At 65.8% G+C, this 13,959-nt stretch overlaps 4 protein-coding genes across 4 annotated transcripts in view; all 4 read right to left on the reverse strand.

The window, feature by feature from the left end:
* The window catches only part of SPEM3 (SPEM family member 3), a 3,699-nt gene extending 2,748 nt beyond the window's left edge, over window positions 1-951 (reverse strand). Inside the window, 3 exon segments of the mRNA XM_049637065.1 lie at window positions 1-455; window positions 556-613; window positions 737-951. The exon segment at window positions 1-455 is cut by the window's left edge and continues 10 nt beyond it. Coding sequence (XP_049493022.1) covers window positions 1-455; window positions 556-613; window positions 737-874 — 651 coding nt within the window. The 5' untranslated portion in view covers window positions 875-951.
* Window positions 952-1,588: 637 nt separating this feature from the next.
* On the reverse strand, window positions 1,589-3,455 carry SPEM2 (SPEM family member 2). Its single transcript, XM_049637068.1, has 3 exons — window positions 3,248-3,455; window positions 3,094-3,151; window positions 1,589-2,951 (listed from the first exon to the last, which is right to left on the reverse strand). Exons 1-3 carry the CDS (start codon window positions 3,383-3,385, stop codon window positions 1,654-1,656), a joined length of 1,494 nt encoding a protein of 497 aa, XP_049493025.1. The 5' UTR covers window positions 3,386-3,455; the 3' UTR covers window positions 1,589-1,653.
* A 1,751-nt stretch (window positions 3,456-5,206) lies between these two features.
* SPEM1 (spermatid maturation 1) lies at window positions 5,207-6,460 on the reverse strand. The gene is given in 4 exon segments (XM_049637069.1): window positions 5,207-5,846; window positions 5,848-5,954; window positions 6,162-6,219; window positions 6,317-6,460. Coding segments are annotated over 4 exon segments (921 nt in total). The 3' UTR covers window positions 5,207-5,234.
* Window positions 6,461-9,093: 2,633 nt separating this feature from the next.
* NLGN2 (neuroligin 2) overlaps window positions 9,094-13,959 on the reverse strand; it is an 8,813-nt gene continuing 3,947 nt past the window's right edge. Inside the window, 5 exon segments of the mRNA XM_049637070.1 lie at window positions 9,094-9,967; window positions 10,876-11,472; window positions 11,823-12,015; window positions 12,145-12,330; window positions 12,504-12,653. Of these exon segments, the coding sequence (XP_049493027.1) occupies window positions 9,094-9,967; window positions 10,876-11,472; window positions 11,823-12,015; window positions 12,145-12,330; window positions 12,504-12,653 (2,000 nt within the window).

Genomic DNA, 13,959 nt, shown 5'->3' on the forward strand with positions numbered 1-13,959 from the left:
GGGGTTGTGCTCAGGGGTGTGGGCTGGCGGGGAGATCTGGGCCTGGGCCGAGTCGTAGTCTGGGGTCTTAGTCTTGCTCTCGGGCAAGTGGAGGGGAGCCATGTCTGCCTCGCTCATCCTGGGGAACTGGGAAGGTGTCTCGTGCCTGGAGAGGAAGGGCGCCCGGGCCTCTAAGGCTGTGACCTGAGGGGCCTCCCCGGCTCCCATCACCCCTTCCTTCCACAGTCCCCATGGCGCGTCCACAGGACCCCCTGCGTGTCCACCCCGAGGCGGCATCCAGCGGCTCCCGGAGGCCTTCTCGTCGTTTCTGTCTACTCTCCAGGAGTCCAGGTGGTCGGAGCGCCCCGGCAGGAAGCGCCGATGGTAGCCGGAAGGGACTCTCGAGCACAGGTTCTTGGGGTCCTCGGAGCAGCACACGCACGTGGGACGGTGGCCCACGCCTCTGGCTTGTTTGTCTGCAGGGAAATCGGGATGGGACGAGGCCCGGCTTCCCGAGGGGCCCGAGAAAGGGGGACAGGCCCACATCCCCTTGAGGCCACGCTGGGGCCCGCTCACCTTTGGGGAAGAGGTGACGGAAGAGGATCCTCAGGTTGCTCTTCAGATGCCTCCAGAGCTGAGGGACGCGGGGAAAGGGGGAGTCCGGAAGTGGGGTGAGCCCCGAAGGCCCGCTGCCCTCCCGCCTCGGCCCCTTTGAGGCCCCCCGTCCCCCGCCCCTGGTGCCCAGCCCTGCCCTGACCAGAGTCACCACGTTGATCCCCACATTGAGCAAGATGAAGCTGCCCAGAATCAGAAGAATTGAGTCTCCGAGGTCCTGGCACTTCCTGGGGTGGGTGCCAGAGCACCCTGGCGCTCCGGGGTGGGCTCGCTGTCCCATGGCCGGGGGTCCCAGGACTGCCTGGGCCCCCTGGCCCCCACATACTCGCTAGGAGCCAGGCTCCTCTGGCGGGGGAGGGGGAGAAGGACTGGGTCATAATGGGGCGGGCGGCTGGGGTCACAATGAGGGAGGGCCGGGGACAGTGTGCCCTGGTAACTAGGTCACCTGAGCCCGGACGGTCAGGTGGGGCCTGGAAGCCCGCGTGCCTGCCCCGCGGCCCTGGCTGGGTCCCCCACTGCCCGCTGCCTCACTCCATCAAACGCACATTCCATCCCCTTGGCGGCTCCTGAGGCCGGGGAGACCTTGGCCTCAGAGCCCTGGGGAAGGCCCGGCTGGACCCCAGAGCCCTGGCATGCTTCCTGCCCTTCCCCGGGCCATGGTCCCGGCTCTGCCCACACGTGGAACCCACGGGTCTGGAATCTGACCTCACGGTCTCGCGTGGGGCTGTGCCTCTGAGCCCACTTTGGGATCAGGGCGACGGGGACCCAGCGTAGGTGCTCAGGGACCCGTGGTTTGGAGTCTGCCGCTGCAAGATGTCCTTAGTGCGTGGCACGGGACCCGGGGGCCTGCGGGGGCGGGGGGGGGGGGGGGCCGCCGCCGAGGGGAGCCTCACGCCGATAAGGGGACACTGGCTTCTCGTGTCAGGAAGCCAAGAGCAGGGACCCGGGCTGGCAGGAGGAGGGGACGCTTCCAAGCCACAGAGCATCACAGCGCTTCCTGGACTTTGTGGCTCTTTATTCCTCTCTCCACGCCCCCCCACCGCCCGCGTTCCCCGCCGGTCAGTGGAGTTTCCCGTTCCGGCTCCTGTGCAGGGAGGGCCTGGAGGCCGAGGTGCAGGGGGGCGGCAGGGAGCTGGCCCGCGCTCTGCTCTCCTGGACCTGCCGCTTCAGCTCCAGGCTGTCGTATACCTGGTAGCTGCCATTGGCCGCCGGGGTCCGGCTGAGTGGCCTGAAGGTGGGCTGGGCTGGGGGCGGCTCGGGAGCCTGGGCTTCGGGCAGGGGCTGGGAGGAGCGGGGCAGCAGGGCTGAGCCGGGAGCCGGGGCCCGTCGGTGGGAGGTCTCGCCCAGCACGGTGAGGGATGCGGTGGTCAGAGGGTGCCGGGCGGGCGTTGCCTCGGTGCTTTCGCCGGTCCGGCGCCGAACCTCGTGGGGGTCCTGGGCGCCTTGGCCCAAGTGCCCCGTGGATGGGTGGGGGCTGCGGTTGGACTGGCTGTGAGCGTGGCCAGGGAGGCTCTGCCGGTGGGCCTGGGGGGAGCAGGGCTCCCGGGCCTCGGGCCGGGACCCCCGGGGCACCAGGGCACAGGGGGGTCCGGAGCCCTCCAGACCACGCCGCCGCTGATCCCGGGAGTCATGGAGTAGCTGGGCCCCTGAGGGGTAAGGGCTGTGTTCCGCGGGGACTCGGGAGGGGCCGGGGGGCAGCCGGCGGGGGGGTGGTGGAGACGGGGTCTGCCGCTCAGCCTCCAGATTGCCCCAGATTCGGGACTGGGGGCAGTGGGGCCCGTAGGACTGCAGCCTCAGCTCCGACTTGGCCTCCACGCGCCTGGCCATGCGGCGCAGCTCAGGTGACAGGTACAGAGAAGGTGGTGGCAGGCTGGCCAGGATCCCACCCTGGCGGCCCCACAGCCCCAAGTTGGAGGGCAGGCCCACCGGCTGGTAGAGCCCTCCCCAGCCCCGCCATGGGTACTTGGGGTGCGGGAAGGATAGGTCATCCTCCTCCAGGCAGGAGTCTAGGTTGTCCTCATCAAAGGAGGGCACTGGCCGCAGCCGTGACATCTTGCGGCTGTGACAGTGACTGTGGAAGACGGAGCGGTTGGGGGGGAAATGCCTATGGTTCCTCAGTCCCCACTGGTGGCTGCAGGGGCGGTGGCGGCCGGGGTGCCGGCCACGGCGGTGGCTGCAGCGGCGGTGGCGGCGACAGCTGCAGCGGGGGCTGCGGAGACGGCGGTAGGAGGAAGAGCGATGGCAGGTGGGCCAGGCCATCTTCACTTCTACAGGGTCCAGGGCACAGTGGATGTGAACGTCTTGGGTCTTGGCCGGGGCGTCTTTGGGGGAACCTTCGGAAGCCTGGAAGATTTCATCTGGGGGCGACGAGAGTCCGTGAGGACAGGGTGAATGTCAGAAGAGCTCGGGGTTGGGAACAGTGCGGCCTGGGTTTCTAGGGTGGTGATGGTGGCATCGGGGGGGGGGGGTGTCCCCTATCTCTCTTGCTGCCATACTCACTTTTCAGATGAATCCACTGTATCATCTTGTCTAAGGCATTCTGGAGTTCATGCCACATCTGGGGGTACGGTGGGGTGGGAGTGAAGACCACGCCCGCCCCCAGCCCTCTCCACCCCGGGGGGGCGGGGTGGCCCACGGCCATGCCGTCACTGACCGCAGTTACCACGTTGATCCCAATGTTGACAAGAATGACGAGACCCAGCAGCAGGAGCAGTAAGTCGTTGGCACCCTGGGGAGCTTCTTGGTATTGACTGCAGGACCCCAGGCTGTCATAATAGAGCTGGTTTTCCATGGTGGGGGGGTCCTAGGGCCACCTGGGCCACCGCGCCCCCCCCCCACCCGCCCCGACCACACTGTGCTCATGCCAGGACCTGGGGACACCTACCAGCTGGTGAGGCTGTTGGGTCACAATGAGGCACATGGCAGGGGAGTCACAATGAGCATCTCTTTTATCCACTTGGCTTGCTCTTTATATGGCCGTCTCTGACCTTGGCTGCCACCTGATGGGAGTCCAGTCCCCAGATACCCCAGAGCTCCCTTTGTCTCTCTGTCTCCCTAGGGCTTTGCTTAAGTCAACACCTGATTGCGGATTTGCAAAATATGGTGGCTGTGGGTACAAGACAGTCTTCATAGGGACGGAATCAGCCAGAAAGGATTTCCTCCAGTGCGTTGTTCTTTCGAGACCTTAGGGCAGCTTAGTAGCCTGATGGAACTCTCCACCCGCGCCCACTTGGGGCCAGCAGCTAAGGTGACAGCGAGAGTCCCCTCTAGGGTTGCAGTTTTCTCTCCTTGTCCTGCCAGTGGCTGCAGCCATAGGCGTTGTGGTCACTGAACCCAGCGACTGCTTGGCTTCAGATCAAGACTGACCGCCAACCGTGGTCTCTCCCCTTCCTAACCCACTGCCCTCCCACTGGCCCATCCCTCCAAGTTGAAACACTGTTGGCTCCCACCTTAAGAAAAAAACTCATGAAATACACAAAGCACAGCCCAGATGTAATTGTCGATGTGCCAAAAGGAGTCTTCTTTTAAACCAGGTTCGTGCTGGGGGTCCGTGCAAGTGGTGCCCCGGGGACCTCTAGTCTTTTGTTGGCTTGAGGAACAACTCGGCAAAAAATAAAGGAAGAGCCGACGGGCAGGGCGTTTCCCCTCCAGCCTCCAAAGGCCTAGTAGGTACATACTCACTGAAGGGAATCAGCTTAAAGCAGGCTGATTCACAAAGGGCCTTCCAGGACTCCACCTGCTACGGAAGGTGAGGTCCAAGCTGCTTCCGCCTGGGCGCCTGCCCTCACGTGGCTTCCCTTCCCTAAGGTCGTGCCTGTGCACGTGTACGTGGGTGCATGCCTGTGACCCCAACTGTCTAGGAGTGGGGTAGGGCCTGGGTTTCCCTGCTCTCTGTGGATGGAATATTCTGACGCGTTCACACGGCAAGCTGAGGAAGGTGGGAGATTCTGCTGGGCCAGGCTGACTCGGTGGCCGTGAAATCTACCCGCGGGAGCAGTGCCCGAAGCCTCAGGGGCCGCGAGGTTGATCCCTGGTGTCTGTGTGACCGCGAATAAGTCCCTTATCCTCTCTGAGCCTCGCTCTCCTCATTGTGACAGGCAGGTGCTAATCAGAGGAGCGAAGTCACAGAGAATGTCCCCAGGATTTCATCCTCTGCTCTGAGCCTGCTCTGGGGTACGAGAGCCTCAGGTCCCGGCCGGGAAATTCTGAAGGCCTGGATCTCTCGGCCGGCCGGCCACCCTCCAAGAAACCAGGGCTTAAGAGGCAACCACACCGCGCCCTGTGGCTGCAGCCTACCTCTGGCGGAAACCAGGCCGCTCGAGGGCTGGGGCCATGGGGATGGGGTCCCCCTCTAGTGCAGGTCTGCCTGAGGATCTGGGGAGGGATTTGGGGGGCCTGGTCTGGGCACAAAGGGAAACAGGGGAGCTACAGGTGGGAACGTTGGAAGGAAGAAAGAGCTGCGGGCAGGGCCCAGGGCAGCCAAGAGGTGGATGAGGGTCCTTAGGGCTCTCTAGGCCCTGTTGCCAGGGAGAGCGTTGTCTTAGCGACCAGGGCTTTTGGGTGCCGTGGGGGCCCTGGCACCCCCCTCCCCCCCACACCATCACAAACCACCTCCTCTCTTCCTTTTATTTGTCTCCCGGTCACCTCTCTGCCAGGGAACGGTATACCCAGTCCTTGCCCGTCCCCTCGGCATTGCTGGACTTGGAGATCAGCGGGTAGCAGTGGGACAGGGCCCCTACCTCGCGGGTCAGCTCCCGGAGGCGCCGCCTCACTTCTCGGGCGTCATACAATACGCGGCGCGAGGAGGGGCGCCCGGGGAGGTCGGGGACGATTGCGGGGCCCTGGGCAGGGGGCGGGGCCGGAGGGGCAGGGGTGCCCTGCTCCTGCTCGGCCTGGGCCCCCACCCCCGCGCCCGCGCCCGCCCCGGAGTTGTCGTGGCTCAGGCCCTTTGGGCTCGGGGGTGGGGGGTTCACCGGGTACACGTAGGCCTCCAGGCCCAGCTCCGACTGCATCCCTCCTTTGAGGGGCTTTCCTTCTACGGTCTGCTGGAAGCGAATGGTGTGGGGAGCCCAGAGCCCCTGGGTGGATCGGAAGCTTTCCCAGTCTGCGCAGTGATCCCAGTTGTGGGAGCAGACTGCTGGGTGCCGATGTGGGGGCTTCTCGTCGTCGTCGGTGTCGGGGGCCCAGGCGACCGGGCGGTGCGCCCGGCGCCTCGAGGAGCCCCTGTGGCGATGGCGGCGAGTGGGTGGGGGGGGTCACGGTCATTTTCACGGGGTCCATGGTGCATCGAAGGTGGACCGCAGGGGCGCTCTCTTTCGGAGGCTGGGTCTGCTTCTCAGGTGAGGCTGGCTTAGAAGCTTCTGTGGATCGAGGGGAGGCGAGAGGCTGGGGGAGGGGGGGAGGCTGGTTCCTCCAGGGATGGGGAGGGCCGGGCGCGGGGTGGGGGGAGAGGGGGCACCGCCGTGGGGTCTGAGAGGGGAGAGCCAGAGGGGAAGGGGCCGGCTCAGGGTCAGGCCTGGAGACCCCTGGGTCCTGCCTCTCCTATGCCCCCAGCAGCCTCCGCTTACCTTTCTCATAAACGACGTGGAACACCCGATGTAAGAAGGCGCGGAGTCTGCGCCAGAGCTAGGTGATGGAGAACACAATGACCCCAGGCAGGCCCCAGCCACCAGGCTCTCCCCCAGCCCTCCTGCCGTCCCCCTCCCACCAGAACCGCCCTGACCAGCGTCACCATATTGATGCCAATGTTAATGCAGATGATGAGACCCAATAGCAACAGGATGGAGTTGCCCAGGTCCTGACAGCTGTTGGTGCTGGAGCTGGGATATGAGGCCCACCCAGGCCGCGGCCGCTCAGCCATGGCCATGGGGGTCCCTAGGGCCACCGGGGCCCCTAGGCCCCCAGCCCACTGCGCCCACAGTGTCTGCCCGCCTGCTTGTCCCAGAAGCTCCTGGGGGTAAGTGGGTCACAATGATGCCGGGGCTCTCCCTCACAATGTGCCAAGAGGGAGAGTCTTGGGCCCGGGGCTGACCCTCTGGCCTGTCTGCTGTCTGCCCCCATCAGCCCCTGCCCGCTCCTCCTCTACACCAGGCTCAGCCCCTGCCCACACTTGGGCCCTGAACGGAACTCCCCAAACAACCCTGCCACCATAGCGGCCTCACCCCAGCACCCTTTCCCCCTTTCTCTCAGCCCTCGAAGCCATCGGCCGAGATGGGCTGTGGGCTCCGACTGCCTCCCCGGCGCGGGCAGGGGGGCCTCCCGACGGCTCGTTTCCTCGGGCCCCCACCCCCATCAGAGCACGCACGAACAACAGTTAAATTTTTATATTTACAATATTCTCTTCATCTTTTGCCAGGTTTAAAAATGTGTACAGAGCCGCGAAGGGTTGGGGCAGGGACATGGGATTGTCAGGGGGTTGTTCTGGGGAGAGGGGCTGGGCATTGGAGTCCGTGGCTGAATCATGGGGTCCCCCAGCCCCCCTCCCGTGCCCCAGCTTGGGGGGGGGCATCTGTCTACAGGGTTTGGGGCCCAGGTCCCTAGCATTTAGAGGACGTGGCTGTTTGGAGAGGAGCTAGACCAGGCATGGGGAGGGGGCAGAAAAGAACTAAGTCTCCATGGGGGGAGGTGGGAGAAGGGACAGTCAGGAGGCAAGGGCTTTGGGGAGCCAAGGCCAGGGGTTCTGGACCCGGGTGTGGAAGACGGCACCCCACCCCCTACTCAAGTTTGGCACAAACCCGCAAAATGCCAGCAGGCGAGGATTCTCCTCCTGCTGGTGTCCCTTCAAACCCTTCCTGACGACGTTCCTGTCCCCAGAGGCCCAAGCCCTTTGTCCTGGGGCACCTCCTTCCCGGGCAGTCACCTCACACATGTCCTTTCAGATTCTCCCTGCTGCTGTCTGCCCAGGCCCCGCCCCCCACTGCCCCTCCATCTGTTCCTGGGCACGGCTGACCTCATTCTCTCCCCAACCTGTCCCTCGAAGCCTCGCCCCCCTGCTCTCCCCCGCGCCTTTCCTTGAGCCCTGGCCGGCTGAGGGAAGGGGGGCCAGGTCAGAGAAGGGGAGGACGTCCAAGGGGAGAAGGTGGTCTGACATCGAGACGGGATGGCTTCGAAGAGGGAGACAGGGTTGGGGGATTAGGACACCGAGGCACCGAGGGAGGGGATGAGACACAGTGAAGAGCGGAGACACAGGCGGGACCCTTGTAGCTGCTGCTTCCCCTCCCCCCCACCCGGTGTCCCCCCCCTGTCTCCACAGTTACCTGCCCTGGCCCAGGACTGGGGAATCCTTGGCACGTTTTGAGGGTCTTCCCCCCACCCCACCCCTCAAACCCACCTACGCAGTTTGGCACGGATGAGCAATGATCTGAGGACTGAGGGAAAGGCTGTCCTCAGACCCCAGTGAGGGCTTTGGTCAAACATGCATGGCCTCTGTGGGTGGCACGCCATGCCCCCCCCAACTTAGCATCTCTTGGAGAGGGGCAGAGCTCTGCCCCCAGGAGTTGTACATCCCCCCACCCCCCCCAGCTTCTGTCTGTCGGGAGTCTGTCCCCACCTGCCGGGTGGGGAGGAATGGGGCGCTAGGCCTTCTTGGACCTGGCGGGGAGGCCAAGGAGCGCTGGAGAGCCGGGGGCCGTCCGCATGGGAACACACACATCCACATGCAAGAAGGCGTTTCCACCCAGAGAAATGTGTCCCGGACCCGTGGGGAAACAAGTTCCCCGGGGAGCACGGGGGTGCACGGATCTCCTCCCTCCCTCCCCCTGGCAGGGAATCTGTGTCTGTCGTCTGCCAAGGCCAGGCCCACCCAGAGAACGTGCTTCATCTGACATATGCCAGGGGTGGGGGGAATAAACATGCTTGGCTGGGGCAGAGGGGGGTGGGGCAGGGGGCCGGGGTGGGGGTGGGCGGGGGGACTGTGATTTCCTCGCTGCTTCCCAGGCACCACCCTGCCGTGTCTGTCTGGTGGCCAAGGGTCACGGGTCCGTGAACACGCCATTTCCAGGGTCTCCAGGGGGTGGGGGAGGGGAGGAGGTGGGAGAAGGCAGGAGGGAACGGGATTCTGGGGTACAAATCCCCGCAGAAACTCTTCGAGGGGGCCAACATGTGTCCAGGGCGGCAAAAAAAAAACCTCACCCTGCACATGGCAAAACGCACCCCCTCGTGAGAAAGCACACCTCCACGTGGGAAAACACTTCCACGTTTCCGCACACCTAAGACTGGTGTCCCAGTGGAGGGGACGAAACGCCCCCCCCCCGAGTTGTTCCGAGGCCCGGGTCCAGAGAAGAGAAAGGGCCTCTCGGCGTCCTGGCGAGGAAAACCCGTGTCCACCTCATGCTCCTCCGCGCGTGACGCCCCCCCCACCCCCGCCCCCGCCCCTCCCCGCGCAGGAAAAGCCTGTCGCCGAGCGGTCCTCCCTGCCTCCCCGAGCGGCACTGCCCGCCGGCGGGGGCGTGGGGGGTGGGGGGACGGCTGGGGAGGAGGAGGGCCTCCCCCCGCCGCCCCCTATACCCGAGTGGTGGAGTGGGGGTGCGGTAGCGTGTTGTTGTGGCTGGTAGCGGTGGGGGGCGGCGGGGGGAAGGGCCCGAAGGGGTGGAGGGAGGGGGGCGGCGGCGGCGGCGGGGGCCCCAGGCCGCTGGGCAGCAGGGTCAGCGCCCCGGGGGCCAGCAGAGGCACGTCGTCCGGCGCCCGGCGCAGGGCCAGGGTGTAGTCGGGCGGGCAGGCGGGGCGCAGGGCCTCGGCGGGGTCCGCCCCGACGCCGCCCGCCCGCTTCAGCTGCAGCGACACGAGCTCCTCCTCGGGCGGCAGCTCGCGGCCGGCGGCGGGCAGCAGGGCGCCCCCTCCCGGCACGCCGGAGCCCGAGCCGCCCGGGGGGCTGAGCCGCCGGCACCGCAGCTCCTGCCGCCGGTCCCGCTTGTAGTAGAGCGCGGCGAAGGCGAGGATGTTGAGGAAGAGGAGCGAGGCGCCCACGGCCACCGTGACGCTGAGCTCCGTGGAGTAGTCTCGGGAGTCCCCGGGGAAGCGGTCGTAGGCCCGGGGCCCCGGCTCGGGCTCGGGCTCGGGCGGCAGCGTGGCGGGCGGCGGGGGCCGGCGGGTGCCCGGGGCGCCGGGCGGGGGGCGCGGCGGCCAGCGCGTGGCGTAGGGCGGCAGGCGCGTGGTGGTGGTGAAGAGCTCCGTGTGCAGGTTGTGCAGGTGCGGCACGAGCTCCAGCCAGAAGGCCACCTTGTTGGCGCGGTAGTTGTCGCGCACGCGCGGCTTCAGGCCGATGTGCAGGTACTGCTTCTCCTTGCTGTTGAACTTGCTCCACACGACCTCCTCGAAGCGGTTGGGCTTGGTGTGGATGAACTTGGTGTCCTGCGGCACCGGCTGGTTGGGGTCGCTGTGGGCACAGGAGGGCGGGGAGAGGGGGAGTGAGGGGGAGGCCCCGAGGGGGAGGGGGTGGGGGACGGGGTGTGTGTGTGTGTGTGTGTGTGTGTGCGCGCGCGCCCCACAGAGATGCAGAGAGCCCGGGACACGGAAGGAAAGCCAGAGAACACGAGACAGGAAGAGAGACAGCCAGGGAGAGAGGCAGCCGCTGAGACCGAGTGAGATGGACACATTTTAGCGGGGCGCCTGGGCGGCTCAGTAGGTTAAGCGTCCGACTCGGCTCAGGTCGTGATCTCACATCTCCTGGGTTCGAGCCCCGCATCGGGCTCTGGGCTGACAGCTCAGAGCCCGGAGCCTGCTTCGGATTCTGTGTCTCCCCCTCTCTCTCTCTCTCTGTCTGTCTCTCTGCCCCTCCCCTGCTCGCGCTCTGTCTGTAGCTCTCAAAAATAAATAAAAACGTCAGAAACCGAGAGTCGAAGACACAGGAGAGAAACCAGCAGGCAAAAGGTAAACAGAAGAGAGAGAGAGGGAGAGGCACCCGTGGATTCGAAGAGACGGTGAGAGAGAGCCGGACAGGCACAAATCCCCACACGCTCACATACACAGCCCCGAGCATCAGACGGAGAGCAGAGTGTCCGGAGAGAGGGAGGAGGAGGGCGGGAGAGACAGACCCGGAGCCAAAGCCGCCAAGCGAGCCGCCCCACCCCGCGAAGGACAGGGCCCTCTGTGTCGGACCCCGCGGACGGTCAGTGCGTGGCACTGAGGAGGCGTCCAGCAGGTGCCTGGGCGGAGAAGGGTCAGGGTTAGATGCCGGAATGACGACTTGGGGAGTGGGGGGCGCGAGGGAGACCGCGCGGAGGGTGGAGGGTGTGTGCGCCTTGGCCTGCAGGGGGCGCCCCACCCGGCCCCGCCGGCCCTCACCCGGTCTTGGCGAAGTTGGTCCAGTAGGTCATGACCACGGCGCTGAGCATGACGTCATTCTTGGAGAAGTTGCACGGGAAGAGGTCGGTGGCGCCCACCATGGGCACGCCGAAGACGTAGGGTAGTTCGTCCCCGTGCGCTGCGTCCGCCCACTCGGGCCGGCCCTCCGCCTGGCAGTGGTGGTAGAAGGTGTAAAAGTACACCGGGGACTGGTAGTCAGCGTGCAGCTTGGCGGTGGCCACGGCCGGCGCCACCCACTGGTGGTCTGTAAAGAGCGCAAGCAGCGTCTTTCGGCGCATCTCGCCGTTGTCCCGGTCGGCCCAGTCCGTGTACATGAACTTGATGGTCTCTCGAAGCACATCCTTGCCCTCCGGATAGCCATACAGGTTGTCCACGAAGTTGGAGACGGTGAAGTCAAACGCGCTGGCGGAGACCCCGTCCTCGCTCTCCGCCGAGTCCTCTACGAACTTGAGGCCTTCTCCTTGGTTGACACCAATGAGCATGTCATAGTTGAGGAATTCTCCCTGCTGCATGAGGATCTCAGGGTCATCGGGGACGACGTCACCGTCCACCACGGGCCCGAAGGCGATGTGGTAGCTGGGGAGAAGGGGTCAGGGTCTCATCACCTGCCCCCTGGCCTCCTCTCAGCTCATAGCCTGCTGAGCCCTGTGCTCACAAGACCCTTCTCCCCTACTTAAAAATCTGCCGAGTCCTTCGGGGCGCTTGGCCTCTCGGGAAGTCGTCCCTGAAGCACCTCATGGCACCGTGCGCCCCCTCGCTCTGTTTGGGCACCTCCGCTTAGGGAAGGCTTCCGAGAGAAGAAGGCGGGGCCGGTGGGGGGGCCCGAAGCCCACCTCTCCTTGCCTGCGGGCACCTCTCACCCTCAACCTCCTTGGAACCAACAAGGCAAGTGAAGGCCTGGCCCGGGCCCTCTCCCACCCCCATACCGGGCGGGCTGCACATCCTGGTCCACCAGCTCCCGGGAAGGCTTCCGGCGCAGACACTCCACGGCCTCGGCGCTGTCCTCGCGGTCGCAGCCCACCTTGGCCGCCAGCAGCCGCGTGTACTTGAGCGGCTGGTAGTTGACCGACCAGCTGGAGATGGCGGTGCCGCTCTGGGCGATGGCCTTCTGGAACAACCCTGGCAGGGACAGGCAGACCTCAGGCTGGGCTGTGTTAGCCCAAGGCGGGAAGGGGGCGCCCCGGGAGCATCCGAGTGTGGGAAAGGGGACGGGGGGGGGGAGGGGGCAGGCGGCGGGGTCGCCGGTACCTTCCGAATGGTGAGAGAGGATCAGAAGGTTGACACAGGAGGCCCCTGCTCCAGATCCAAAGATGGTGATGCGCTCGGGGTCACCCCCAAAGTGGGCAACGTTTTCGCTGAGCCAGCGCAGGGCCTGGATCTGGTCCAGGAGGCCGTAGTTCCCTTTTGCAGCCTGGTCCCCGGTGCTGAGAAAACCTGGGAGGAGAGGAGGAGAGGGCCTTCCTGGGGGTGTCGCAGCACCCCGGCCCCCTCTCTGGGCAGCCCGGTCTAGCCCAGAAGCCCTTCCGCTTCTGCCGGGTTGAAGGGAACGCCGCCCGCCAGGGCCCCCTCCCGGACTCCAGCCCCTAGAGTTGGCCGTCCACCCTCACCGAGCACCCCAAGTCGGTAGTTGAGCGTGGCTACAATGACGTTGCCGTAGGCGGCCAGGACGGAGCCGTCGAACATGTTGCCGGTGCCCTCCATGTAGGAGCCGCCGTGCAGAAACAGCATCACGGGCTTCTTCCCAGAGTCCCGGATATCTGCGTGGGGAGGGGGTGGGCGGTGGGCCAGGGTCGGGGGACAAGAGCACAGTCAGACCAGAAGCAGCACCGCCCAGCTCCCGGGGCTACGGAGGACCGGCCGGGAGCTCAGGGGACGTGTCGCTCCCATCCCTGGGGGGGGCAAGACCGGATTCCCCTCCCCCCCCTCCCCGTCTAGCCCTGGCCGAAGGTCCCTCCTCACCTCCTGCCAGTCTGCCCCACGGCACGTCTCCCAATGCCACACAGACCTTCCGAGAAGCCTAAGAGGCCGGGGTGAGTGGGGGACCCTCCCCAGGGCATCTGCTGGACCCGGGGGACCCCCCAACCCACACACACACGCAGCAAATCGCCTTCCCGCTCCTAGGGAGACCAGACTCCCAAGTCTGGCGCTAGGGATGCTGGGAGGGTCCTGGCCGCTCCTCAGACTCAGGCCTTGGGCCTCATGTCCACGTGGTAGCCTGGTCTGTGGGTGAGGGGGTGCCAGCCTAGGGTCCCTGGGGGCTTGGTCTCCTCCCCGCCCTAATTCCTTTCTAGGTCACCTCCCCAGTTACCATGGCAACCCCCAGCCTAATTACTGTGCAGGAGGAGGCAGGGTGGGAGAGAGCCTGCCTGATAAAGCCAGGGCCCAGCTCTGTACTCTCAGACCCCCCCCCCACCCAACAAACTGGCCTGACCCTGGGTTCTACACCGGACATCCCTCTTGCCATGTCCCTAAAGGATCCCGTCAATCACTGCCACATGTGGTAGGCCGTTGAGGCCCTCCAGACCACACCGAGGAGTGACAGATTCCAGAAGAGGGTGGGAGCCTGGGAGGGCCCGCCACAGTGGTCCCCAGGGCTCTGGCAAGTACCCTCCCTTGCAGCCCCTCCCACACGATTCAGCCACAGCGCCAGGCTGGGGTCACCCATGGCCCCATGGGCCCTCCTCCTCCTTGACACCTGCCATGTCTGACTAGCCTGGGCATTCAACAAACGAGAGCCGGGCCTGGGCCTCCACAGCCCATCCCCAGGGCCTCTGCTCACCTCCCTCCTGCTGGAAACTTTGCTCCTGCCACGAGGTCAGCCCGCAGGCCACTGAGACACTCCCCTCCGCCCCTACGGACAGCTTTCCAGCCTCCGGTCTCTCAGGACCTTCTCTGCCACCTCCCCCTGCCTGCTGCCCTCTCTGTGCCCTCTCCAAACCTCGTTCTTCCCCTTGCTCCAGACCCGGGCTGGAGTCCGCCCTGCAAGGCTCTCTCTTAAAGTCCTCAGTTCTCCCCCTCCGCCCCACCTGGCACCTCCACTCCCAGTGTGGGAGGAGGGGGGGG

This window comes from Panthera uncia, chromosome E1 (assembly GCF_023721935.1).
Source record: "Panthera uncia isolate 11264 chromosome E1, Puncia_PCG_1.0, whole genome shotgun sequence".
Taxonomy (NCBI): Eukaryota; Metazoa; Chordata; class Mammalia; order Carnivora; family Felidae; genus Panthera; species Panthera uncia.

Bases quoted from the DNA above. Each gene is read 5' to 3' on its own strand.
- SPEM2 (XM_049637068.1), bottom strand. From the start codon at position 3,385: ATGGAAAACCAGCTCTATTATGACAGCCTGGGGTCCTGCAGTCAATAC. The intron at 3,152-3,247 runs GTCAGTGACGGC...CCGTACCCCCAG, and splicing joins GGATCAACGTGGTAACTGCG to ATGTGGCATGAACTCCAGAA. The intron at 2,952-3,093 runs GTGAGTATGGCA...CGTCGCCCCCAG, and splicing joins ACAGTGGATTCATCTGAAAA to ATGAAATCTTCCAGGCTTCC.